We start from the raw sequence: 25,400 nt of genomic DNA on the forward strand, positions 1-25,400 counted from the left end.
CCAGCGCATAAACGCAACCACGTGTGATGCCAAGAATGAGAGAACACGCCCTGAGTCCACGGACTCCATAGTTTGGACGATCTATGCAGGAACACTTCAGAATGAGCTGTGCAAATGTCATAAATGACATAATTGATGGTCTTGGAGGTCAAGGTACCAGGCGTAGTCTGAGGTGAGTCCCAGCAAGATTTTGGGCGCTGATGGCAATCCCCAGAGTCGTATTGGGGTGAGCCAATCGGTAGATGGAGCTAGCGCCGTAATTATTTCAGGGTCTCACCAACAAAGTAAAGGCGGAACCAGAAGCAACAAAGAACTTCAAAATGGTAGGTTCGCATTGTTCAGCCAATCAAAAGGTATCACAGCTGCAACATTTGACAATGAGGTGGATAAAGCTTTTTAGCTCAGCCTTATCGTATGTTCTGGTCCTCCCGGACAAAGAAAGTTTATTTATAGTCAACTTTGGACAAAGACACTAGGTTGGCGGTTAAAATTACTTTCAACGAACCTTTGTGCCGCATTTCTTCGCATTTTGGGTCGTTGAGTCTGCCTCGTCCTGGCCGCATCAGCCCATTCCTTGGGGTTTGGGGCTCCCCATGCGTCTTCCTTACTTTGACCAACAAGATTCGACAAGCCCATAGGAGCCGAACGAAGACGAAGTTTTGGAAAATGTTACAAGTTATTCAGTCGCCAGATGCGGCCTTTCGATGGAATTTCTGAATGATGTGATGTTTTGATTGGCTCGTTCGCTTGTCACTATTTATTTCTAGCCGAACCCGTCGGCCCGGTGGCGGATCGCTACCTAGTAAGAATCGTGCATGCCATCAAACAACATCCTCTCTCAAAGGATTTCCTGGGGCTGGAATGTACCTTCATCCAGAGGATCAATAACCAACACCGCACTAAAATGCCAACAGCCAGGATGATCCCCATCGATGAGCTGACAATCGACAAGGCTCACGAAGCTTTCAAGAGTGGGGCATATACCTGCCGTGAACTTGTAGGAGCATACATCGCGCGCATCAAGGCACTCGACCAAGAGGGACCAAAGCTGAACGCCATCACAGTCATATCCTCATCCTGTCTGGAGGAAGCGAGTGCACTTGACGAGCACCTGAAGGAAGATGGATCTTTCGTTGGTTCCCTCCATGGCGTTCCTGTCATCGTAAAGGATCAATGCGATACGAAAGATATTCCGACGGCGTACGGTAACGTCTGTTGTGTGCATACTCCAACGGAAGATGCGACTCTGGTGAAGAAACTGAGGGAAGCCGGCGCAATCATCTTGGCGAAGAGCACGATGCCAGGTGAGGACTCCATGATCATGTGATTGTATTTTGCTGACAGTAGTCCAAGATTTTGCAGCGTCGTTCAACTCCGCGTCCTCACTCAGTGGTATTACCTTGAACCCATACAAAAATACTCGTGAGACGGGAGGTTCTAGTGCGGGCACTGGTGCAGCAATCGCAGCAAACATGGGACTTATCGGAGTGGGCGAGGATACTGGTGGATCTATCCGAGTCCCAGCGTCGTTTTGCAATCTCGTCGGGCTGCGGCCCATTGTTGGTCTGATCTCTAGAGCTGGACTTTCGCCTTTGGTCAAGTCTCTAGATACGCCAGGTCCGATGACGAGAACAGTTAGAGACGCGGCTTTAATGATGGATGTCATGGTGGGGTACGATGCGAAAGATCCTTATACTGCGTCCGCCGTGATTGCTGGATCGCCACGAGAAGGCAGCTATGCATCGAATCTCTCCGAGACAGTTTTGACGAAATCACGGATCGGGGTCCTAAAATCAGGCTTTGGTCGCGATCATCTGGCCGAATGTACGAGTGTAAGTGACGTGGTTCGCGGGGCACTATCAAGAATCGCAACGACAGGTGCCACGCTTATCGAAATCGACATTCCAGACGTCGACTACTATGTTACCACCAGCTCCATATATCTGTCAAGATCACGATATGATATCCAAAATTTCCTCGAGGCCCATCCCGTCATTGAAGATGTCAGCTTCGAAAGCATTCATTCTTCAGGCAAATTCCACCAATCACTGCCCCTCTTCCACAGGCTGGGAGCACCAAAAGCCTTCAAACACCCATATGAGGATCCAGAATACGCAAAGCGACTTGAAATCCAACAAGAATTCCAAAGACTTGTGATCGGTGTTATGGCTGAGCACAACCTGGACGTGATTGCATTCCCGAGTGTTCAAATCCCAGCACCGTTCGTCTCCGATGTCCTTGGCACAAGGTTTCAATACCATTTCCCGACCAACACCAGTATTGCTAGTCAGCTGCAATTCCCAGCTATATCGATTCCGGTTGGTTTTACAGAGAAGACTGGTTTGCCTGTAGGTTTAGAGTTTGTCGGCATTCCTTACTCCGAACAAAAGCTACTGGACCTTGCGTATGGCGTGGAAAGCTTGATCAAGGCGAGGAGAGCTCCAGTATTTGAATGTCTTGAGACATGAACTGGTATTTTGAACGATCAGGACATGAATATCGCTTATCAAGTTTCCCAATGCATGGAAAAATGAGCAAAAGTGGCACAATCCTACTTAGGCATCAGATGTGTAAATTGTTATTTTAGTTAGGCTTTAAAATTCAATCATTGCAAGTAAGTACATGTGTAAACCCATTAGTTTCGAGCACCTCCAATAAATTTTCGCTCAACAGAAAGAGGTAAATTTCTAGATCTCGTCTGTAATCTCATCATAAAGCTCGCCTCGATGAGCAATCTCTCGGGCAGTCTCGTCGCTGGCTTCTTGGACTCCCTCCTCGATTCTTGCAACAAACTCAGCCTGGTCGTTAAGTGGCGGTAGATCCAGCTCGTTCAATTCATGCTCGATCTCCTCGACACGTTGAGAAAGTTCTTTGCGATATACCTCCATTTGCTCCTCGGCAATGCTTTGAATCATCTCAGAGCTCTCAATAGCTGCCCTTTCCAGCTTCTCTTTCGCCACATTCTGTTCTGCTTCTGTCGCACTGATTCTCAAATTGGCTGCCATGCGCAAGCATGGATTTATGTGCGCTGCTGCAACCTCCTGGTACAGATCTGCGGACTTGACAACAAATGCAAAATGTCCTCGCAGTGTGATCATGGTCTCACGAATCTCTTTCACTTGCCACTCGTTGTACATGAGAGCAAAGCTGTTGGAGCCCTCCGCAACACCGTCTTCGATGGTGTTCAGGTATCGTTCGGCGTGGCCCATTCCGACAATGGTGATGATCTCGGCCAAAGCGTTGAAGAACCCGGCGAGATTGCGGACCTGCTCTTGCATGGCGCACATGGCGTCAATAGACTTGCGTAGAATAGCTTTAGTCTCTTCGAGAGTTGTTTGCTTGTGCTGCAGGTCTTTCATGGATTTAGCAAGTGCAATGATTTTTGCTTGAGCAGCAAGTTGCTTCTCGTTTGTCCTTCGCAGGTGCTCCCGAGCGTCGTTCACGTTCGCTCGCTGGATGAAGAGTTTCTCTTGCCGAGCTTTGAGAACCTTGATATACCCTGAGTCGTGCGGTTTGATAGATGCAAGACCTGAGTCCAGTGTACTACCAAAGCCATGGCCTGGCCTAGATGATGCAAAAGCTCTGATTCGAGCAGCGATACCAATGCAATTATCTAGAGTCTGTTGCCAACGGGATACTTCTTCGGAGGAAAGGTTTGATCCACCTGCCGACTGTGTTGTTTCTGCGGCTTTCGATATTGATTGAGCAACGGAAATGGCGTCTTCCAAAATACTCCTAGCGTCCACAGTATACTTGCTTGAGAAACCCCCGAGACCATTCTTCATACTTTGCAGCCGGTGGGATAAGTCGAGAATATCTGAAGCACCATTCCGGAGGAAAATAGCCTGATCTTCGTTTAACATATCTCGGAACTGATTGAGCCTGTTCTCAATCTGCTCCGATGCGAGCAAGGCAGGGTCGATGCCGAGCGGAGCTGGTTGTTGTTCCTGGGGTTCATTTTGTTCTTTTCCCTTTGCACGTCCGCTGACTGCCCGCACAGTTTCGATGGCAACCTTTGGTGCATCCCTTACAACTCCAACGACAGCATGAACCAGGCCTGTCGCGCCACTTGTAACATCTGAAACAATACCGAGGCCCAAAGCAGACCAATCTGTGAACAGGATCTTAGCTATGACTAAAAGTCATTGGAAAATGAGTCTTACCTCCTTTGTCAGCTTGCTTTTGGTATGCGGTCCTGCTCTTCTCAAACTCTTCCTTCGCATCCCCAAGCTGGCTTCTGGCAAAGTCTAGTGCAAGTTGTTGTGTTTTCTCTTGTACTTCTATCTTCCAAGCGTCTCTCTGAGTCTGTTCCTCCTCCTCTTGCGTGAGTTCTGAAACTGTTAGCACGAGCGTGTATGTTCTTGGGTAGCATTAGACACTAACTCATTTCATGCGCCATAGCTGTATTTGTTTCTTTCGCGCAGCCGATGAGGTTCTCAAACTCGACTTCGATTTCTTGTGCCCAAATAGCACACTTCTTCATCTCATTTCGGAATTTATCCATTGAGTCTTTCAGACGAAGTTGGGCGACACGTGGGTCTTGCAGGCATTTGAGAATATCTTGTACCTGAGAGAAATCAATATGTTTTGAAAGTATGGAAGCTTCTTGGTTTTACTGACATGGCTGTTTCTTCCAAACATGACACCAGATTGCAGCCTGATAGCACGCATATTCTTACTGGCGCAACTGAACGCATCCGAGGATTGATCGACGATCTGTATCATCGCACTTGACAGGCTGTCGTACCTGGCCACTTTTTAGCGAGTATGTTGTTTAGCGTCGATAAATGACTTACTCAAGATATTTGAATCCGCTCCTGGGTGGCTGCAAACGCTGAATACGTAATGCGTGATCCGAAAAAGCGAGCAGTTTGATCTGACCCAGAAGATTGATAGCCAACGGAGCGGACATGAGCATCTCGGGAAGGCTTTGAGTCTGCCCGAGGCTCAGCCGGATGTCTTGTTGTACGCGATTCGCAGCATCTCGACGAGCAACAGCCTGCTGCTGATCTGTGTCGTGATTCTCGGCCATGGTAAATTAGACTTGAAACTCTTTAAATGTAGTTTTCGGAATATGGATCAGAGAGGATTTGAAATCCAGACCCAAGGGCGGATATTATATGCTGGGGTAAATAGGTGACCCGTAGATATCCGCGAAGCCCTCGATTGAGCCTTGCACGAGAGCCTCATCAGCAGAAAGTTTGATAGCAAGGCTTGAAATGAACACGCCTTGCAAAGGCATAATTCAAGCCAGCGGCTCATATTAACACTAAGTCTAATGCCCTTTCCACACTATCGAGGAAATGTGCCTCATGTTCTTGGCAGCCTTATGCAAGGCTGGCAAATGGCAACAACAGGAAAATAGCGTCAAACTTTCGACGCCCGGCACAAGTGTATTGTTAGCTTTCTGGTTGATGGAATATGCCGTAGACCAATTATGCTAAAGCACGTATTTCAGCTGATAGTCGCAGGATTGCAGCTCGGCTTGAATTGTCACCGAGCACATGGTGGCCCACATCTCCGTCGATTCCGACAAAAAGTCTTCACCAAGCCCTTAGTATCGACAAGGTTCCAAGTCAATATTCATAATCTTTGATCATGGAGTCTCTGTCATCAATAATGTACGAGGTATCAGCCCTAGCGGCAACGAACAGTACAATCCATACCGACGTCTCACGGCTCCAGAGCGAGCAAGTCGAGGTGGGAGCTCAATTTGAGGCAAATGTCCAAGCTTTGAATGGTCTCATCCAAAGACTTCCAGAGCTTGGAACAATGCTGTTAAGAGAAAGTCCAGATATACTTCCTGTAAGATCAACGCGACGGTGTTTTTCACGTGCTGGCTAACTTGTTCTCTAGACACAAGCTGAAAGCCTGCTCGAAATTAATCCCATCACTACAGAGTCAATAATCTCAGAAACAGGCCTTGGAGATAGCTGTGGGCTGCTCCAGGAAGTCATCGCCAGCCTGCGAAATGTGAACATTGAGATCGGAACTGCTGGTCAGGCTGCTAAGTCTAGACAACTCAGAGCCGCAGATCTTGCTTCTCGAGCAGCACGCCATGCTGAAAAGTGCACCACGTCAAAGAATACTATTCTCCAGGCTCAGGCGGCAAATCAGGCTCGAATTTCAGGGAACCTGCGAACCATAGCGAATCTAGAAACACAACTGGCAGAAGCAACCCGAATGGCCAATCAGATGGCTGAGCGTGCGAGGGTACACGACGCTGATGCAGACGGCCATCAAATTGTTTGTGATCCTTTCACTGTTATATAAGTTATGAACACTTTTAATCTGGCTAATACTTCAAACAGTTCTTCTGGACAACATTCTGGATACCGATTGTCAATCTCGTAACTATTCCCGTCTCGCTGACCCAATACGAGTAAGCTGCCAAGATCTCTGAACCTTTCATATTGCAGCTATCCTAACTTCTCAGTCGCCACCAGGATGCTGCGCGGGAGTACCGCGCGAGCGAAGCGAGGTGTCGCCAAGAGATGCAACAAAAGCAGGCTGAGAGGTCAGGACTTCAAGCCACATCTGACCAGCTTGATAGTGCACGCAGACAACTCGAGTCCGCACTGAAATCATGTTCGGAACACCAGCGACAAGCATCGGACTTGAAAGATAACTCCAGAGTCCAGACTGATCAATATGGTATTCTCTCAACGGGCATAAGACAGGTTCTCATGGCCCTGGATCCGCTCAATATTGATGTCGAGGTAAGAGACTGGGATACTCTCCGCTTCACGGCTCTGTTTAGCATGCGTGAGATGCTGAGCGCTCTACATAGCGAGGGTCGCTTAGAGGAGAGTAACGTTGTATTCCTTGAGAGACTTAGGAGTATCATAAGTCCTGGGGACTCGGTTGGGAGATTTGCACTTGAATGGAACAGCTTTTGATACTTAGATTGACAACGATAGTATTTGTGTTCTTGTCTTCGGTGAGGAGTTTGTTGATATGTTCTAAGCGAGATCGATAATAACCTCAACGGAGAAAAAGAACCCATTTTCTTCAGCTCATATAGCCTCAAGATTCATACAAGAGTGCAAGCCACGTTATTTGTCTCATCTACTTCCTCTCTCCTTGAGCATTACTTATCAAAATATTCTGCATTTGTTCTCCCATCTACCCACAGTCACCTCCCAAGCATTTTTAAGACTGTCTTACTAAGAGAACCAGCTCTTATGCCCGTTATATACTACCAAAATTGAACTGCATCTACAGAAGATCACCAAATCCTAGGCCCGAAGAGCGTGCTGACCGCCGACATACCTTAAAGGAAAGTGCTGCCCTGGGTACACTGTCCTCAAACAGTCAATTCAAAATTAATTGCCACAAGTCACCTAAAAAAATGTCGACAATCCGCAGACGGTAACTTAACTGTCGACTGCGCAACAACTGTAGGTATAATAGTGTACTCAGTCCCGCGCTCCCCTCTATGGTAGTTTTGGGACTCGAGGTCACGTGCGGTTGGGTTCCACCGTGGCGGCTATTCGTAGTCTGGATATCACAAAAGAAGGCCTAGAGAGTCCAAAAGATGTAGGATTTCCATTTGGCAGTTTTAAGATCCAATTGTCCCAGCAAATCTCCGCACCTCACACTCAGGTGCGAGCCTGCGTTTCTGCCATGACTCACCGCCTTGGAAATCAGATTAGATCTTCGACAAGATCTGATAAGATTTCGCATCTCACCCTAACCACAGATCCCGTACCACCTCTCTCTCCTCTCCATCCCCATGCTACCACTTTACATCTTGCTCACATGCCTGAGCACCTACGCACGGGGACGGCCAACGGATCCGTCCGAATTCTGCTTGGGAGGCTGCGAACTCGCTCTCTCGATTTTCAAGTTCAACGAATCATCCTCGTCCCCTGCAGATCTGTCAACGTTACGAGCTAAGGCCGGGTGTGACAATGAATTTCAGATACCGTCTTTGTATTTATGTCTGAGTTTGTTTTGTACAGAGGATGAGAGAATCGTGGGATTGAATGGCATGAATGAGACATGTCGGAGCCGATCCAATGTCACACTTCCGCCTTTTTCCATTGTTGATCGATATTCGGATGAAGATATCGAGAGGTTGAGACATCTCCAAGTCGAGGAGATTCCCAATGGAGCAGATTTCGTGTTTAATGAAATCGCTGTTCCTTCGATACAGGTCTTTAAGTTGGCTTTTGACACTCTGGTATGCCCCCACTTTCCTGACCAAGGTCACTTACACGTGACGATGTGTTGACTTGAGGTTCGCATTAGGATGCTGTGTATTTTGAACTCAGAATTCATAATACATATGGGTAACTGATTCTTTTATATCCTATTAAGGTTCAGCATGCTAATCTATTTCAGTTGCGCCATGTACTATTTCTGGGCCATTGTGATCATCATCGGTCTCTCCTCACATCTCCTCCCCTACCTCTTGACATTCCAAAACCGCAACAGAAGATGGCAGAAGCTACTTAGCAATGACTTAGATGGCATAGAAGAGCCATTCCAGAAGTCGAGAAGCAGTATCTTCGATACAACATATACCCTATTCAAGCAACACATCACAGTCCCGGCGACATTTGGGCACAGACGATCTCAAAACATCGGATGGTGCACAATCCCCACTCGCGTCCAGAGCCTCGCCATAGGAGCATTCATTATTGTCAATATCGTTCTCTGTTCCTGCAGTTATAGAGTATTTGAGAATAACATCTAGTACGTTGACCTCCATCCTCTTTGTCCCCTTCTCTCCCCAAACACAAATCATGCACATCCTCACACGTTACCAGTTGGCCTCGAGTATATGACCAAGGTCTCCGCTACTTCGCCGACAGGACAGGAATCATTGCCACCGCAAATCTGCCTCTTATATGGATATTCGGGATCCGAAATAACGCCCTGGTGTGGCTGACTGGTTGGGATTTCGCAACATACAATAACTTCCATCGTTGGGTTGCCAGGGTGTCGACTTTGGAAGCAGTGTTGCATTCGCTTGCATACACTGTTATGATAGTAGCCAGTATGTTAGCTCTGTATTCTTAAGCTTCTTGCTATATTTCTCTTGAGGAAGGTTTCGGCTAATTCGATATTACAGGAGAAGGATCCGTCGCAGAGGCATGGGCTTACTACCTCACGTATTACCAGAGGAGGTATTTCGTGAACGGGGTCTTAGTAAGACACTGCTCGAAATTATTCTCATGCAGACTTGATCATCTAACCTTTTGGATTACAGGCTACTATATTCATGGTTGGAATCCTCGTCGCCTCCGTTTACCCATTACGCCGCAATTTCTACGAAATCTTCCTCTGGCTACACATCATCCTCTCGATCCTCGTCATCGTCACAATGTACTTGTACGTCCTCCTCCCCCTTCCCCTCTACTCCTCTCCGAACTCCCTCTTCAAACTCCCAACTAACCCCCACCCCCTCCTCACAGCCACATCGAAATATTCCGTGGCTACACAACCTACATCTACCCCTGCATCCTAATCTGGCTCCTCGACCGCCTCCTCCGCTTCCTCCGAATCCTCTCATTCAACCCCCGTTTCTGGGCCACAACCGCAACAGTAACCTACTCCTCCTCTTCCAATATCGTGCGTCTGAGCGTAACATACACGTCATCATTCGTTAAGCCTCGACCAGGGACGTTCTATTATGTCTATGTGATTGATCGGTGGAGGTTCTGGGAGAATCACCCGTTTACACTGGGGTATGCTACGCCTGAGGTGATGGATGGGGATGGGAAGGGGTCGGTGGTGTATTCCCCTGCTCATCCGTCGTCGATGTCGTTGGGGACGATAAGTCCGCCTCGAAGGGCAACTTCGCCGCCTCAGCAGTATTTACTGTCAACAGAGACTGTATCTTCAGAACTTTCTCCCGTCTTCCCATATGACGAATCAGCACACCTCCTGTCATCCTCCTCCACTCCAACTACAACCAGCAACTCCACCTCGACCGCCGAACCCAGTACGCTAACCTTCCTCATCCGCCCCTACACAGGCTTCACATCCCGTCTCCGCACTTCATGCCTCGCCTCACACTCACACACAACAACCCACCGCATTCTCCTCGAAGGTCCCTACGGCAGCACGCAACCCCTCAACACCTATATCAACATCCTCTTCATCGTAGGCGGAACAGGAATCGCTGTCCCGCTATCGTATATGAGGATGTTAACCAACAACCGCAAGAGCAACAGCAACAGTAATGGCAGTACCAAGACAACCACACCTCGCTGTGTGAAGATCGTCTGGGCTGTCAGGGAACGTGCATTTTTAGACGACGTTATTAGCCAGGATTTCAGTTCTGCTGGATTTGGAGATGGAGATGATGACCGCAGCCCTTATCACGGTGCCGGTACCGGTACCGGTGGTACTGATCCTCCTAATGAGCAGCAGATAGCTGTTAACCTAACAGCGTACATCACAGGAGATACTAGTATCGATCCTCGTGCTGATCCACATATCGATCCTCACCCACCTATCCATATCCATTCCCAGGACGAGGAATCAAAAACCAAAACCAAAAACAAAACCCACAACACCTCCTCTTCCTGCCCCCTCTATCCCCGGCAAAAAACGACCACCAACCTCCCCCTCCCCCTCAACCTCACGATCCTCCCGGGCCGGCCCAACGTCCCCCTCGAGATCCTCAACACAGCTCAATCACTCCAATCGACATCTTCTACAAATCCATCTGCGCGCACAAACCTAGCAGTAATAACCTGCGGACCCAGCCTAATGGCAGATGAAGCGCGGAGGGCGGTTGTGGATGTGTTGGGGAGGGGGGTAAGTGAAGTTGGGGTTGGGGTTGGCATTGAGTATTTTGAGGAGAGTTTTAATTGGTGAATTTTTATTTCTACCTCATTTTGTTTGTTGGGTTTTGGGGAGGGTATAGTACAGTGGTTTGGTGATTAGTGACTATTGGCTGGTGGTTGGTGGTTCGGTGATATATCTCATCTTGAAGAATGAAGATTGAAGGTTGAAGGTTGGAGGGTTGGAGATGGAAGAGCTAGAAGTGAGGAAGAAGTGAGGAAGAAGTGAGAAGGAGGAGAGGAGAGTAGCGAGTAGACTGGAACGGGGGAGTGGCATTAGAGCATTAGAGCATTAGATACACTAGAGACATCACAGACATCACAGACATTTGATACGTCAGAGCATCAGCATCTGAAAGAAAGCATTGGATACTGAGGGAGGCACTTATTACCCTTGCCTTGGCCTTTTCATTCTCTTATTTAAGACAAGAACGATTCGGAGTGAGAGTGGAAGTAACTTAGACTACACGGAAATAGAATAGAGCAACTAGAATTCTTAAGCAGATAGATATATGTATAACCCAAAGAGGGTAACCTAGTCACTGTATTGGTTTTGTCTACCTCTCTCGCTTTTGCTTCTACTTCCAAGACTCGAAGAACCCCATAATCGTAGGACCACAGACCCTACCCAACCGGCAAAGCTGCGCCTCTAGGTAGGGCGCACCAAAAAGCAAACGCGTATTAAAAAGCAAGATTTTTCTTGTAATATTCTATGAAATACTTAATAACTACAATATAACACATAGATTTTTAATTTTTTCTTTTAGATAAAATCCCGTCAAATTACTTCTTCTTACTTATATTTGAAAACTATAATAATTAGATGTTATTAAAGTATACTAAATATGCTGTTGTTACTTTTCAATTGTACAAAATTAAGCGACTTAGGTACAGCGATTAGGACTAGGGTGCCCTAAAGTAAGGCCCCTAAGAAATCTTGCTTTTTGATGCGCGTTTGCTTTTTGGTGCGCCCTACCTAGAGGCGCAGCTTTGCCGGAGGGTAGTAGTCTCTGATCCTACGATTACCTCATTCCTGAAACGAAAACATCTAAATTTTCAATTGTCAAGATAGGAATTTTGGTTCAATACTTCAAAGGTTCAGCTTCACATACTACACATCACAAATACCAAGAAGATCGATTTTTGGGTTGCCATGTTCAAATTGACTAATGCAAGCGTGTATCGTGAGCGTAAAGCCTATGTACAATGCAGAGAGAAAGAATACAACCAAGCGGTGTAGCCCAGCCCGTGACCTCCTAACCACATCATCATTAGCAGCCATGATTCATTAAGGCGAAGCGCTCTCCCCTCCCCATGGATGCTTGCCTCCTCCTCGAGGCCCTCCCCACATCCCAGCGCGAAAACAGAAAAACATGAGCTAAAAACATGCAGAAAAGAGAAGAACCTCCCCAGAAGCTGCACTCTATTTTCTATCCCCTTTGATTTCAATGCCGGTTGTCCTCCATGGTAATGCTTGTCATTGGCGCCATATGCCGCGTGTTCCATGTCAACTCTGCCAACATTTCCACCTCACCCCAAAATTAACATCCCCGGACGTCCCCTCTTTCCCAGGGTCAAGTGCACAAGGAAACAAAGAAATTTGAAAGAAACCATGAGCAAAACATTGTTCTCAGGTAGGGACAGAGGATCTGCTCTGGACGCTGATGCTGACGAGTGATGGATCTCTGTCGTCAGGATGAGCAAACGAGCTTGTCTGATCTTGTTCCTGCTTGCTTCGTGACCAAAATGTAACCAGCGATGTCGATGTTGATGTGATGTTGTTCTGATCGAATAAGCCGTTTTGTTGCATTGATGTTCCGAAGTTTTGGATGTGATGACATCGGCATGCCGTTCGATTCCTTGACATTGCTGATAGAGCTCACCGGAGTGAGTTATCATGCGAATATCGAAGTGCTCGAGCCATTGTGAAATCCATAAAATCGAAAGTCGTAACGAAAAGCATAAAGAGAAGAGTTTGATATCGAGCCAATACCACCAGTCTCAACGAGACGAGCAGGCATGGTCAGCGAATAAGTTGAGATTAAGCAAGACGAAACTACCGCGAGTCGAGAATCGAGTATCGAAAACCGGTCAAGGAGAATCGCCCAAGGAAATGAATCAATACCATTGCTGTCCAGTCTGCTCCTCTCGCTTTGGCCGGTAAGAACCAGTAGAATATCCAGGACCAGTTGCTGCACCTTTCGAGGCAGAGCGCAGCCTATTTGCGGAGACTATAGCGTCAGCCATCCAGTCAGCATACATTCTCCTCGCGGCCAGCGTCATCGAAGCACACTAAACGCGAAGAGGAAATTCCCTTACAAGGAAGGAACCGGAGCTAGCGAGACACTCACATCCTATCACTACCACCGACGGCTCTGTTGGTATCCGGAGTGTCTACACCAGCACCACTGGCACCACGTTCAATGACCTTGCGGCGGGATCCGGAAATGGCTCCTGGCTTGGAAGCACTGGAAGCGTGCTGTGGGGTTGGTCCTCCAGCGGTGGCGGCATTGGTACGGGTACGGCCTGGCTTCTCATCCTCATCCTGGGCGGGTTGTTGACCGGCGGCCTGGGCAATGGCTTGGGCATTCTTCTGGTATTTGTACACGGTCCAATCGAAGACATAGTCATACTGGAAACCCTCACGAACGAAGAGATCACGGAAGATCTTTCGGAGGTAGGAGTAGTCAGGCTTGTCGTCGAATCGGAGGGACCGAGTGTAGTTCAGGTAGATGGCGAACTCGTTGGGGAAGCCTCTACAAAGGACTTCGGTTGGGGTAGTCATCTTCTTCTCCATGATACGATCATACTTCTGCTTCTTGGTAGCAGCCTTCAGGCCTTGCCATGGAAGAGAGCCACGACAGAAGTAGAGCATGACGTATCCAAGAGACTCCATATCATCACGACGGGATTGCTCTGCGCGAAGTTAGCAATTATTTTTGGAAGTGCATGTGGAGGTACATACCGACGCCCAAGTGGGTGTTGATGGAAGCATAACGAGCAGTTCCGGTCAAGTTCTTGTTCTCACGGTATGGGATGTGGAAGTGAGTCTTTGGGTCACGGTACTTCTTGGCCAAACCAAAATCAATGACATTGACCTGGTTGCCGCGCTTGCCGATACCCATCAAGAAGTTGTCTGGCTTGATATCACGATGAATGAAGGACTTGGCGTGAATGTATTCGATACGGGAGATCAACTGATCGGCAAGGAGAAGGACGGTCTTGAGGGAGAACTTTCGGTTGCAGAAGTTGAAGAGATCCTCCAAACTGGGTCCGAGCAGATCGAGAACCATGGCATTGTAGTCGCACTCGGTACCGAACCAGCGGACAAATGGGATACCGACACCACCAGCGAGGGACTTGTATACGCGGGCCTCATATTCGAGTTGAGGGTGCTTGGCCTTGACAGACTCAAGCTTGATGGCGATCTCTTCACCGGAGATAATGTTGGTTCCGAGGTAGATGTCACCGAAAGAACCGCTACCAATCTTACGACCGATACGGTACTTGTTACCAACGCGAAGATCCTGCGAGAACATGTTAGTATCCTAATATACAGGTGATGTGTGCAACTGTATTGTGGTATGCTAAAGAAGAGGGGGAAAGCACGAGGCTGAGTGGATATCAGAATTGAGACGATGATCTCGACTCGACTATCTTTGATCCAAGGCAGCCAGCGTATATGTAGACAAGAAGGTGCTCGTGGGAGGCTGAAGAAAGGGAGTATAAACCAGAGGATTGGATTTCGACTTGGAAGCGGGTGGATTCACCATAGTAGTCATCTTGCTTGAACTATGGACTCTGGGTATCGGGCGGACCGATACACGAGTCGAAGATGGTTGTTGAGGGAATTGATTATCGATCGACGAAGGGGCTCGTGGTCGAGGAGGTGTGTAGGGAGGCAGGAACTAGGAGGAAGAAGATGTTAGTTGTTGTGTTGTTGAAAGATCAAGCTTCGTAGTCTGGAACGCGGAGCGGTGAGGTTGATACATATAGCGGTGTCGTAAGCGGCTTGTCGTAGTGTAAGGTGAGCAGCAGACGCCACTGTTTGGCAGACGATAATATCGGTGGTGTAGCTTGATGCTGTCGAGGTGTGCTGAAGTAGGGGAGAGAGTGTGTGTTGGTACGTACCTATCTGAGTTGCTGCTCCAAGGATTGAGGTCTCAGGCTGCAGGTGCCGACCGTGAACGTGTCTTTGGGGTCTTCGTGGGCTGAAGACGGGGTGCTGGGCCGTGTATTCGAAGCGTGAGATGATTCTCTCGGCCCTCTTTGCAGAGTGAGCGTCAAGAGATCAATGGTCACACGTTGGGGAGAGAAAGGCGGGTTGAAGCTGTGGTTGTAGCGGGGAGAGAGAGTCGTCGATGATCAAGTCGATGAGGTCCTGAAGATGGATGGGCTCAGTCGCTTGGATTTTAAGCGCTAGGCCGGAAGCGGGTTAGAGCGGTCTTTGTCGGAGCGTGAATGATCGACGCCGCCCTGCTTTGCTTTGACTGCAATCAGTCGAGACTCGAGAGTAGCTATTCTGATGCCGGAATGCCTCTTTCTTTATTGAATTGAATCAATAGTTAGGATAAATTCAATTGTTATGTTCGTATAGTATAGAGGTTGAGACATTGATCTAGATGACTGACTGTATACTACCTTCTCAGCTGGGCCGCAGGCAAGGTAAGATCCAAGCAGGAGGGAAGGCATAAAGATCTAGGCAAGGAAGGCAAGGAAGGCAAGGAAGGCTCGGTATGTATTATTCAGCTACTGTATGAGAGTGTGCAGGTGTTTCCAGGCTTTCGAGTGAGGCAGCCGCCGCCGCCGCCGCCGCCTCGTCAGGTCATGGCATGGCCTGGTAGGAATGGCATTGAGGTGCCTCATCACTCATCCTCACCCTCTCACACATCCCATCCCCACCTCAGCCGACAGTGGCTCGAGAGTCGAGTGGCTCCAGTGGTCCGCATCAAGCTTGAAAATGCTCCGCCTGCACTACGATTCCCTTGTCGGTTCAGGCTGTGGGAGGCTTGGCATAGGGGCCGGAAAGCCTGATGCAGAGGCCTGAAAGAGGGGCAAAGACCGCTGAACAAATGACAAGCCAAAGGCGCTGCAGCTGACTGCCGACGGTCTGGTCTGGTCTTCTGCTTCTACTTCGGGGCAAAACAGGGAGAGAAGAGTAGGTGGCTGGGCTTCGAATAGAATATCCGATATCGAAGTACATCTAGAATTGCTGGGTATTCATGCGTTTATTCTTCTATCGTATTGTTGTTGGAGACTCTTTGTCCCTAGGTACCTGCACAACATATCATATATCTATTCATATTTTCCCCTATATATTTCTCCTTTATGACCTATAATACCGCATTCCCCCTCTCAAGTATATCCTCCCCCACCTTCCCTCACCGAACCCCCTCCTCCTCCTCCTCGCATCCCGGCCCAACCGAACACCAAACACCAAAAACACCGCACTGCACCGCTACACCACAGCTGTCAGTCAAATCCACAGCCTTGCCTCTTCGCCTCCCGTCCAGCCCAACCCGTACCCAACACAATACAACACACAGAGCAAGCAACGAACAGGAAGCCGAGCCCAAGCCCGCACCAGTATGCAAGTCTACCACGCCCTCCGCCTTGCCATACTCTCCTCTGCTGAACTTCACCATCAGCGGCCTCCTCGGTTTTCATCACATTCGTCAAATCCACTCATGGCATTCACCAAAAAACACAAAACGCCTTCTGCCAACAAATACGTTTCCTTTTTGTGACTTTTAATTTCGTGAGACCTGACAAAACCCGAACGCCTGAATCCCAGGGCGGCGATAAGCTTCACCCATACACGACCTACCAATCGCCTGTTCCAAAATGCCAACATTAAATTATAAAGGCAATCAATCCATCAATCAATAAATCAATCAATCACCTCATCATCATACAGTATCCCATCCCATCCCATCCCATCCAAACTAACCTACTCCTCCGTCATTCCCAAACTCAATCTCACCCACCCAAATACCGAAGCCGCGGGAGAAGCATTCCATTCCAATCTCAGACAGCCTCACAAATCTACAAGCACCATCCACGTAGAAACAAAAGCCTCACCCCTCTCATCCTTACTCGTGTTCGCGCCAAATTAAATCTACGGACCAGCCACAAAAGTTTATCCCTTATATCTACTCCTGCATCTCCATCTGCATAACCCCCTATTCAATTCAGTGTATCAAACCCTTTCCCTCCCATACCAAACAATTACTCGCGCAAGCCCTAGAATCCGGTAAGAACGCAAATGCTTTACATCACGGACCAGCTACACCTCACACCTCACACCTCACACCTCAGATCTCAAATCTCTTTTCACAAGGGTTAATTCCACAGTCCACAGTCCACTCCGCACGCATTGCTGTACAGTATCAAACCCCGTCCCCGTTTGAGAAACCCATCTCAACTCTCCAATCACCTCACTCTCCATCTATCCTATCCAATCCCCCAACTCCAATTAAATAAAACAAATAAATGCCTCTCCTCTCCTCTTCTCTTCACTCCCTTTGAGGCATTCTCGCCTCCACCACCAATACCGTCTCGACTGTAAACGAATTCAATACAAGGCAATTGGATACAATGCAATACTGCACCACGATTGGGAGTCCAGCTGCCTGACTGACCTGATTCGTACCTCTGCACCCAATTACTAAATTCCCTCGCCTCGCTTCGCATCCAAGTCCTGAGACCTGAATGCGTGAATGCGCGATTAAAATGTCTCGGCAATAAGCTACCTCGCCCTCGCCTCTCACTCCTCCTTTCTAGTGGTACTGTACCCGGATAGTTCTTCGTCATGCCCCCTCCTTACTATTTACAGATTACTTCAGTCCCCTATTTAAGATACCAAATCGCCTCTTTGTGTCTTTGTAAATACCTACGAAGGTACAGGAGAGAATTTCCCTTCCTTCTGCCTGGAATTTAGTTCAATTGTGTCACGCCTCATGGGCTGAAGCTTGTACCGAAGTGGGGGAGGGGATGCGGCTGTTGTGTCGGATCAGGTCAGGCTGGGTCGGGTACTCTCCTCACACAATGATAGGGAGGGTCTCAGGCAGGCTAAAGCTTAATTGTTTCCCACAGTGCAGTGTGAAATTCTAGCAGTCGAGATATTCGGATAATGGAAGCAAATGCAACTTATTCCTATTTGATGACGTGTAAGTACACACGCAAACAGCTGTTCGTTCATGCTTTACAAATAAATATACCGCATCCGGCATCCCGGACTCGCTATGGCCGTCCTCACTTACATATTAAATATAGACCCCTCATACGCACTTCATACAAATCGATAACTTACCAGAGAACTCAATATACTTACATACCCTACCTACCCTTCCTTCCCCAACCATTCGCAACCCGCAGTACAAACAGGATACCGAGTGACATGATCTTTTCATCACCCCTCCTCTCCCTCTCGGCTCCCTTCCATACCTACCTAAGCGTGGCGTACACAACCCCACACCGAGCACATCCAATACCCTCCCACCCTCCGTACCAAACTTCACCACCACTTCCCCAACCTAGTCAGTCAAACAGCCTCCAACAACCCAGCAAAAGCCATCCAAATGATCCAGCCTCACATACCAGAGTAACTTATGTTTCCGTTCCGCGCTTGCACGCCCATTCGGAAGCGCGCCTGTCTGCCGTTTGGGCGGCGGCGGCGGCGGCCAGGGTTATCACAACGCAGCGTGCAAGCATGGCAATGGCAGGGTAGCTTTGCAAAGTCGATCCGTCATCCGTTACATGCTGTGCTGTTGTCATAACCATTACACGATGCTGTGACGGCTAGCTTCAATTTGTAGTTTTCTTTGCGCGGCATCCCTAGACGGAGAGGAAGAGAGGGAGGGAGAACAAAGAGGGTGATGATGACCTGATGTGGGAGGGAGGAGGGAGGAGGGGTGGACGGTTTACTAGCCACAGTTCTAGCCTCATCGGCCCCACATCCACATTCCAGAATGTCTTTCAAAATCGATGGGATCATCTTAGCGGGTCTAAATGATTTGGAAATATCCCGATGCTAAAAATAGAGCTGTCATATTAATATTCTTCTCTTCACTGCACTTTACTGTAACATCCACTTCAACGTCAATTGATTTTCTACCTAGGAATTTCACTCTTGACAACAGACATTTGACGAGATCTCCATTCCTTTTGAGAAAATAAAAGGTAAAGATGGCTGGTTGATTGATACTAGATACTAGAGGCAAGTCTGTCGCGCAATGGAAAGAAATCACTCCCTGTTATCAGGATGGAGCGTCGCTGTGATGATATTAAGTGATTAAGCGAGCACAACAACAAAAAACCAAACAACAAACGGGCCGCGGAGTAAGAGAGGATCGCTTTACTATGATATTTGTACGACCTGTTGAATCCATAAATGAAACATGTCTTTCCTATGTCTTTGTAGTGTATAGATGAGAGCCAGGAGCTTCCAAGGACAAGCGTGACACGTATAGAGTGATATCTATGGTCGTCTGTCAAAAGAGACAAGGAACAATATGGCAATGTCCGACCAAATAGCCAGCTTTGATGGTAATTCTTTGTCGTATCATTCACTTTGTCTCAAGCCAGAACAAATAGCTCCAGTAAACACAATTTCTCCGCTTCTTTGTCGTGAATCCCAACCCATCATTCACCCCCGCTGAATCACAAAACCTCATTGTTCACAAATAGAACTCTTTGTTCCTCTAAAGTCTAACTGCTCAGATCTGCTTTCCCATCGAGTATTCCAACCCCAGAAGAATTAACAACCGGTCATCTTACTTCACAGCACCACTTGAAAATTCGATATTGAGTCAATTCAAGAAACCTCTCATCGTCAGAGCAATACACAGCGCACAACAGAGAATCTCATCACCATCTCAGGCCCCTCTCTCATACTCACTACTTTTCACTTAATCTCATCATGGGCCACTCAAACCCACACCCACGCTCAACATCAAATTCTAAACCCTCCCAACCTCTACCTCATCCTCCTCACACCTCTTCTCCTCCTCCTCCCCTCCCTTTTGCTCCCACCTCACATCCCTCACCTCCCCCAAGATTCCCCCCAAAGTCCCCACCCCCACTTCCCTCCCAAACAACACCAAAATCACCACCAACACCACCAACAACAACCTGCCACCACTGCACCACCCCCCTCGAAATCTCCAAACTCCGCTTAAACAACTGGTCCTGCTACGGACAAGTCTCTCGCCTCATATTCCCCGGGAAGAAGCCCTGCGGAGAGAAGTTATTCGTGCAAGTCCAACGCGAGAGGGAGAGAGCGGTGGAGGTGGGGAGAGTGAAGGAGAAGAGAAATGGTGGAAATGGGAGGGAGGATGGGTGTGGTGGGGGTGGAGGTGGAGGTGGAGGGAGTGGAGGGGGAGGGGAAAGAGGGGATAGAGGGGGTAGAGGGGGTAGAGGGGGTAGAGGGGTTGGAAGGGGAGAAGATAGAGGGGGTGGAGAGAATGTAGGAAGTACAAGGCGTAATAGTGAGTTTATGTTGGGGGATTGGGGACGTGTTGCGCGGAGGTAAATAATAGGGGTTGAGATAGTGGTGTGGTGCGGGCGGGCGAGGGGGTGATGGTGAATATGGGAGAGGATTTGATAGGATAGGGGATAGTGAAGGGTTGGGTCGTATCTCAAGGGGCTAGTATATGATTGTTGCCGCAGTGCTGATTCCTTAGAGCTTTGGAGACGGATCTTGGAGGATACGAGGTCTCTCTAGGGGTTTTTTTGGTGGGGCCAAGGACTGTACTCTGTTTGTATTTTGTCTGCGTTTGTTTTAGTAGGAAATTGCAGACAAAACTTACACAACATCTGTAGTAATTTTGTTTAGAAACAAACAGAGATCAGCGTACTAAGGATCAATAAGTCAGGTAGCTTGGACTTTCTATGTTTTAGCTGAAGCAAACATGGAGTTAAAGACATAAATCCTCTACTGTTAAAATCACTACATGTGCCTTTGGAACACTCGGAATAAAGAAAGAGAAAAGGTGGGGGGAGGTCAGAAAAGGGGAGAGGGAGAAAGGACAACAAGGAGGAGACCTTGCCTTGAAGGAGACTTTGAACGGAGAGAAAGATGGAATGTGAGAGAGAAAGAGCGAATTTCGAAGGGGAAACGCCAGGAAGTACGGACAGAGTCTAGATGTTAAATTTAATGTGCGAAAACCCTTTAAATATCAGAGAAATAAAAAAACAAAAAATATTAGAGAATCTAGCTTAAATAAATGTAGACCGCTATCTAGATTAAAAACAAAAAACTTGCTATTGCTCGGAACAAATGCCAATTACGGAACCTGACAATGGCGCTGCACGAGCAACTATGTCCATTCTTTCAGATCAAAACAAAAACAAGCAAGGAACACCTATTTACAGATAGCGACAGTAGGAAGTGCAGTCTGTGTCTGCCCAAACCCACCCCCTCTGTAGAGTCCTTGTCAAATCATTCCAGATTGGAGATGCCAGCTTTTTTATTTCTTGGGTGATCTTAAAAGTTCTTTCCAAGCAAGGTAACTCGTATATGTGCCACGAGCTTCTCTATATAAGTCGAAATACTCACTCGGTGTCGAAGTCTCCAGCTTCAATCTCAGATTTTGACATCGACTGGTAGTTTTTGTTTTGTTACCCGAGTTTCCTGGCACCTGAACTTGTCCCGATCCGCAGAGCTACAAGTTGAGAGTACTTCGTCTGCAGTGATGTAACATCGTAAAGAGCTCTGATATCAAATCGTAGAATAGTTTAGCGAGCCTGCTGATCTTGTGTCACCATCCGCATCGGTGAAGAACGAGCCGAGATGCATGTAGCTGGATGTGCTCACCGATCGCAGCCACAATGTACCACAGCCTGCTTTGCGTACCGATGATGCCAATTGGAGTTAGCTTAATGTCAATCTTGAATTGCTTCTGCCTGCCAAAATCTGACACACCTCATGTTGGAACAATTGAAACGGAACTTAACAGATAATTGTGGATACCTTCATTGTTGATAATGCCTCTTTCAGTGGTAAATCCAGACTCTGCGAAGCACGAGACCACAGCTAAGGATGAATCTTTGGCCGCGAACACGAATGTCCTGCCCTCCAACGTCCCAAATATCGTGGTAGAAAAGCCTGGTGATCTAGCCCCTCAAATCCCAGATTTGGAGACAACTGTCGCGGTAGGTCAGAATAACGATTATCTGGCCGGATTGAATTGATTGTGTATAGGAAGAGGTGAACGAAGAAGATGTCGTGTCTGCTAAATTAGACATCGATAGTCAATCCACTTCGCAGCAGCCTTCCTCTTCAACGGCACCAACAACGCCGAACTTCGAGGAAGAGTCACTGGACGACAAAGATATTGAATTGCTTAATAACGGTTTCATCCAGCTCAACACCCACGACATCTCGCTGGTTGATCAGCACATAAGACTCGAAAAGTTTGTGCGCGATCTTCAAGATGGTGTCGACGCGCTATGGACATGTCGAAACTATCCTCGATATAAGGAGGTTCGAGTACTGTTGATGAGCTGGGAAGAAGATAACCTGGGAGTCGAGCAAGAACTACTGAGGTTGAAAACGGTATTTTCGCGTTTGTACAATTTCGATGTCCAGTGCTTCAAGATCCCTAGCCAGTCCCCGGCGAGAGTGACGGTTTCCAAGGTATCGTCTTTGATTTCAGAATGTGGTGTCGATAGCTTGATCATAATGTACTATGGCGGACATGCGGCTTTGACTCAGCAGAGTAACAGTCCAGCAGTCTGGGCGGCGTAAGTATATGAACATCACACGACTTGTGACTGGGCTGATGGCTTCAAGAACGGATAAACCCGGATCGGTCAAATTTTCGTCATTTGGTGTACAACAAGTCCTCGAAGAAGCGGCTTCGGATGTATTACTGCTCTACGATTGTTGTTATGCTTCGCATCCAGCTGTGAATGGTGCCGGTCAAGGCGTAACTGAAGTCATCGCTGCATGCGGGTTCGAAGCCCAGGCTCCAGCAGTTGGACCTCACTCATTTACCAATGCTCTTATCCAAGAGCTCGAGGAGTCCTTCAATGGCGCTCCATTCTATGCAGCCGAACTACACAGCAAGATCTTAGGCTCATTGAAGAATTGGAAGCCTAAGCTCTTGCGGGAGCCCAATGGTAATGTTTGGGTTGATGAGAAGGGTCAACCAAGATACGAATGTCACAAACGAAGGACCCCAGTACACTGTCTTCTGACAACCAAGAGACCAAATCGCAGCATCATGCTGGCACCGCTTCGGCCAGGCGTCTCAATGAGGCAGACAGTTCACGAAAAACAATCTCTTGGAAGCGCACTAGGGAATAACTCAATGCCTAGTAACTATTATAAAGACCCTAACCTACCTCACTATCCCCAAGTTCTCATCAGTGTTCGCCTCGAAGAAGATTATCTTGCCGATGATGATGATAGAGAAAGTCAAAAGCGACAGCAACCTTGGCTAGAGTGGTTCCGTAATATCCCAGATGCTGCGAACAAAGTCACCATTCATGGGGTCTATAGAAGTTATTCAACCCTGTTGCTCCTGAGCATGTCCGTTGCTCTCTGGAATATTCTCCCTGCCCATGTGGCTTACTCGTTCATTGGATTTTTGAACTCCGGCAATCTGGCTATCCAAACTCAGGAGGTACCCGAGAAAGTAGCGGCAAAAGACCAGGTTGAGGCTTTTCCTGCCACAAAAGTTTCTCCACAGAAGCTAGCGGCTGAAGAGTTGAAAGAGAAGCGACCAGTTCTGTCGGCCGAGAGTTCAGATGAGCCTATAAAATTCTTGGATCCAAATGGCCACAAATTTCTCTTCCCATTCTGGAAGTGTCAAACATGGGAAGTAGGCTTCCCCAGCTGTTTGTCTCTACTGAATGAAATATTCTGATACTATTCACAGGGAATCAAATTGTTAATCCAAGAAGCTTCGGCGATGGATAAAGAGCTACTTTCCTTTGTTAACGACGGCCGATATCGCCTTTTCGACATCAACGAAACTGTCATCCTCCCAAGTCTTTGGATCAGCTTCATTCGTCCAGGGATGAATATCACAATGCGCGTCTGGCCTCCTCATAACCAGCTGCCATCTCCAACACCACCCAGCTCTCTACAACTTCCTGACCCCGTCCAGCCCTGCCCCACTTGCAATCGCAGTTCACACACCATGAGTAGTTATGCCTACAGTGTACCTCCGCCACCTCCTTCAGTATACGCACCGTATTGGCCTCCGCCTCTTCAGGATTTTCCACTATCTGCCCCACGAGATTCAATGGAACAAACAAGCTATCCCAAGTCTTCATCAAATCCTATATTTGGTGGAATTTACAGCAATAAGCCTCCACCAAGAGATTCGATACGACGGCCCACTAATCCGAGAGCACCAAGATATGCGTTTGTGGACTCGGAGAGCGCCTCAGAGGAATGGTCTGATCCTGAAACTTTCAAAAAGCGCGTTGAAAAGAAGTGGAAGGTGAAGGAAAGATCCGAGTTCCCGCAGAGACCTAAGGTTACCCTAAAGACAGCATCGACCAATCGCGGAGACAGTACCTTGGTAGGTTCAGTGCCAGGTAGCCGGAAGCATGATGTAGCTCCCGATTACTTCTAAGATGCTGCTTTGATAAAGACTCTTGTTAAAGTGATGGCGGTCTTGAGTCCTCAAACAGAAGTTGGCCTAAATTCTTGAGAAAAACCTATGCCAATACCCAGCCAATTTCTAGGTGCAAAATCAGGATGTTCTTCATACAAGGAAGTATCTATAATCGGTAGCTCGTTCCATCTGGCTTCCCCAGATATCAAATGACCCTTTGAGTCATTCGTGAGTCTAAGCTTTTCGTGGGCAGTGGCAATGAACCGTAATAAGTTTCTGCTAAATCAGGTGCTTGATGATTACAAGTGTTGTAAGTATGACTCGCAACAATACAGAGGAACACCAAGGGGTCATGTTGGTTATTGGAACATTTCACTGTTCTCAACATTTCGGCAGGATCCATGACTGGACGGAAGCATATACTGTTGAGCATGTCATAGTGGACAATCTGAGGTGGTATGGAAATGGAGACACCAACTGCAAATGCGCAGTTTGATTTTTGATTGGATAGTCTCAAACTCGAGCTCCCATGACCCACTTCTCCAGACTCTCCTCCATAATATGAAACGCTCTATCTCATCTCTTCGATAAACCTCACACATGCTCCCCCTCATATCCTCCATTATTGCACTCATCTTACCAATCAAACTCTCTGTTTTCTTCCTCCTTCCAGCACCCTATTTCCAAACTGCTTGCACCATGGTTTTCCAGGCTCGCAAAAGCTGAGAGGATTCTTTCCAAGTTTACTTTTGAACCATTGCTTCACGTCGACTTCGATCTTCTCAGCCTCCTCAAGTCTTCTTTTAGCCAATGTCGTACCATTCACAACCGATCCTACATCACAAGGTCACGATGAGAAAGCAACTTTGGCAGCGAGGCGATCGATGAGCAACTGTTCAAAAATCAGGAGTTTCCCCCCCCCCCCCCCCCCCCCCCCCCCCCCCCCTTTCTTAAGGAACTGTCGAGATCGATAGGGAGGAAAGTGATCTCAAGCGGCTAGTCCCTTCAAGTGCGTACCTCGACTCCTAAA

At 47.8% G+C, this 25,400-nt stretch overlaps 6 protein-coding genes across 6 annotated transcripts; 4 read left to right on the top strand and 2 right to left on the bottom strand.

Moving 5' to 3' along the window:
- The first annotated feature begins 738 nt into the window (after window positions 1-738).
- ONS95_001484 (uncharacterized protein) lies at window positions 739-2,626 on the top strand. The gene is made up of 2 exons (XM_058494684.1): window positions 739-1,304; window positions 1,354-2,626. The coding sequence occupies exons 1-2, from the start codon at window positions 905-907 to the stop codon at window positions 2,466-2,468; spliced, it is 1,515 nt and encodes a 504-aa protein (XP_058354991.1). The 5' UTR covers window positions 739-904; the 3' UTR covers window positions 2,469-2,626.
- ONS95_001485 (uncharacterized protein) lies at window positions 2,627-5,064 on the bottom strand. The gene is made up of 5 exons (XM_058494685.1): window positions 4,797-5,064; window positions 4,621-4,747; window positions 4,384-4,567; window positions 4,164-4,331; window positions 2,627-4,111 (listed from the first exon to the last, which is right to left on the bottom strand). The coding sequence occupies exons 1-5, from the start codon at window positions 5,030-5,032 to the stop codon at window positions 2,688-2,690; spliced, it is 2,139 nt and encodes a 712-aa protein (XP_058354992.1). The 5' UTR covers window positions 5,033-5,064; the 3' UTR covers window positions 2,627-2,687.
- Window positions 5,065-5,545: 481 nt separating this feature from the next.
- On the top strand, window positions 5,546-7,122 carry ONS95_001486 (uncharacterized protein). Its single transcript, XM_058494686.1, has 4 exons — window positions 5,546-5,805; window positions 5,857-6,246; window positions 6,312-6,382; window positions 6,437-7,122. The coding sequence occupies exons 1-4, from the start codon at window positions 5,599-5,601 to the stop codon at window positions 6,897-6,899; spliced, it is 1,131 nt and encodes a 376-aa protein (XP_058354993.1). The 5' UTR covers window positions 5,546-5,598; the 3' UTR covers window positions 6,900-7,122.
- A 464-nt stretch (window positions 7,123-7,586) lies between these two features.
- Window positions 7,587-11,312, top strand: ONS95_001487 (uncharacterized protein). The gene is made up of 7 exons (XM_058494687.1): window positions 7,587-8,185; window positions 8,254-8,294; window positions 8,347-8,700; window positions 8,775-9,004; window positions 9,080-9,156; window positions 9,218-9,339; window positions 9,423-11,312. The coding sequence occupies exons 1-7, from the start codon at window positions 7,736-7,738 to the stop codon at window positions 10,831-10,833; spliced, it is 2,685 nt and encodes an 894-aa protein (XP_058354994.1). The 5' UTR covers window positions 7,587-7,735; the 3' UTR covers window positions 10,834-11,312.
- Window positions 11,313-11,944: 632 nt separating this feature from the next.
- On the bottom strand, window positions 11,945-15,671 carry HRR25 (serine/threonine protein kinase). Its single transcript, XM_058494688.1, has 6 exons — window positions 15,431-15,671; window positions 14,931-15,342; window positions 14,531-14,707; window positions 13,765-14,326; window positions 13,151-13,715; window positions 11,945-13,017 (listed from the first exon to the last, which is right to left on the bottom strand). Exons 3-6 carry the CDS (start codon window positions 14,579-14,581, stop codon window positions 12,918-12,920), a joined length of 1,278 nt encoding a protein of 425 aa, XP_058354995.1. The 5' UTR covers window positions 14,582-14,707; window positions 14,931-15,342; window positions 15,431-15,671; the 3' UTR covers window positions 11,945-12,917.
- A 6,051-nt stretch (window positions 15,672-21,722) lies between these two features.
- Window positions 21,723-25,260, top strand: ONS95_001489 (uncharacterized protein). The gene is made up of 4 exons (XM_058494689.1): window positions 21,723-21,953; window positions 22,003-22,544; window positions 22,594-23,626; window positions 23,684-25,260. The coding sequence occupies exons 1-4, from the start codon at window positions 21,786-21,788 to the stop codon at window positions 24,386-24,388; spliced, it is 2,448 nt and encodes an 815-aa protein (XP_058354996.1). The 5' UTR covers window positions 21,723-21,785; the 3' UTR covers window positions 24,389-25,260.
- Window positions 25,261-25,400: the final 140 nt, after the last annotated feature.

Source organism: Cadophora gregata (genome assembly GCF_030347475.1).
Source record: "Cadophora gregata isolate MNR1 chromosome Unknown scaffold_10, whole genome shotgun sequence".
In the NCBI taxonomy this organism is placed as follows: domain Eukaryota; kingdom Fungi; phylum Ascomycota; class Leotiomycetes; order Helotiales; family Ploettnerulaceae; genus Cadophora; species Cadophora gregata.

Bases quoted from the DNA above. Each gene is read 5' to 3' on its own strand.
- ONS95_001484 (XM_058494684.1), top strand. From the start codon at position 905: ATGCCAACAGCCAGGATGATCCCCATCGATGAGCTGACAATCGACAAG. The intron at 1,305-1,353 runs GTGAGGACTCCA...CAGTAGTCCAAG, and splicing joins GGCGAAGAGCACGATGCCAG to ATTTTGCAGCGTCGTTCAAC.
- ONS95_001486 (XM_058494686.1), top strand. From the start codon at position 5,599: ATGGAGTCTCTGTCATCAATAATGTACGAGGTATCAGCCCTAGCGGCA. The intron at 5,806-5,856 runs GTAAGATCAACG...CTTGTTCTCTAG, and splicing joins AAAGTCCAGATATACTTCCT to ACACAAGCTGAAAGCCTGCT. The intron at 6,247-6,311 runs GTTTGTGATCCT...TACTTCAAACAG, and splicing joins ATGCAGACGGCCATCAAATT to TTCTTCTGGACAACATTCTG.
- ONS95_001485 (XM_058494685.1), bottom strand. From the start codon at position 5,032: ATGGCCGAGAATCACGACACAGATCAGCAGCAGGCTGTTGCTCGTCGA. The intron at 4,332-4,383 runs GTTAGTGTCTAA...TAACAGTTTCAG, and splicing joins AGCTATGGCGCATGAAATGA to AACTCACGCAAGAGGAGGAG. The intron at 4,112-4,163 runs GTAAGACTCATT...TCCTGTTCACAG, and splicing joins AAAGCAAGCTGACAAAGGAG to ATTGGTCTGCTTTGGGCCTC.
- ONS95_001487 (XM_058494687.1), top strand. From the start codon at position 7,736: ATGCTACCACTTTACATCTTGCTCACATGCCTGAGCACCTACGCACGG. The intron at 9,005-9,079 runs GTATGTTAGCTC...TCGATATTACAG, and splicing joins CACTGTTATGATAGTAGCCA to GAGAAGGATCCGTCGCAGAG. The intron at 9,157-9,217 runs GTAAGACACTGC...TTTGGATTACAG, and splicing joins ATTTCGTGAACGGGGTCTTA to GCTACTATATTCATGGTTGG.
- HRR25 (XM_058494688.1), bottom strand. From the start codon at position 14,581: ATGACTACTATGGTGAATCCACCCGCTTCCAAGTCGAAATCCAATCCT. The intron at 14,327-14,530 runs GTTTATACTCCC...ATGTTCTCGCAG, and splicing joins AGTCGAAATCCAATCCTCTG to GATCTTCGCGTTGGTAACAA. The intron at 13,018-13,150 runs GTGAGTGTCTCG...CTCCGCAAATAG, and splicing joins GTCGGTGGTAGTGATAGGAT to GCTGCGCTCTGCCTCGAAAG.
- ONS95_001489 (XM_058494689.1), top strand. From the start codon at position 21,786: ATGCCTCTTTCAGTGGTAAATCCAGACTCTGCGAAGCACGAGACCACA. The intron at 22,545-22,593 runs GTAAGTATATGA...GATGGCTTCAAG, and splicing joins AGTCCAGCAGTCTGGGCGGC to AACGGATAAACCCGGATCGG. The intron at 23,627-23,683 runs GTAGGCTTCCCC...TACTATTCACAG, and splicing joins GGAAGTGTCAAACATGGGAA to GGAATCAAATTGTTAATCCA.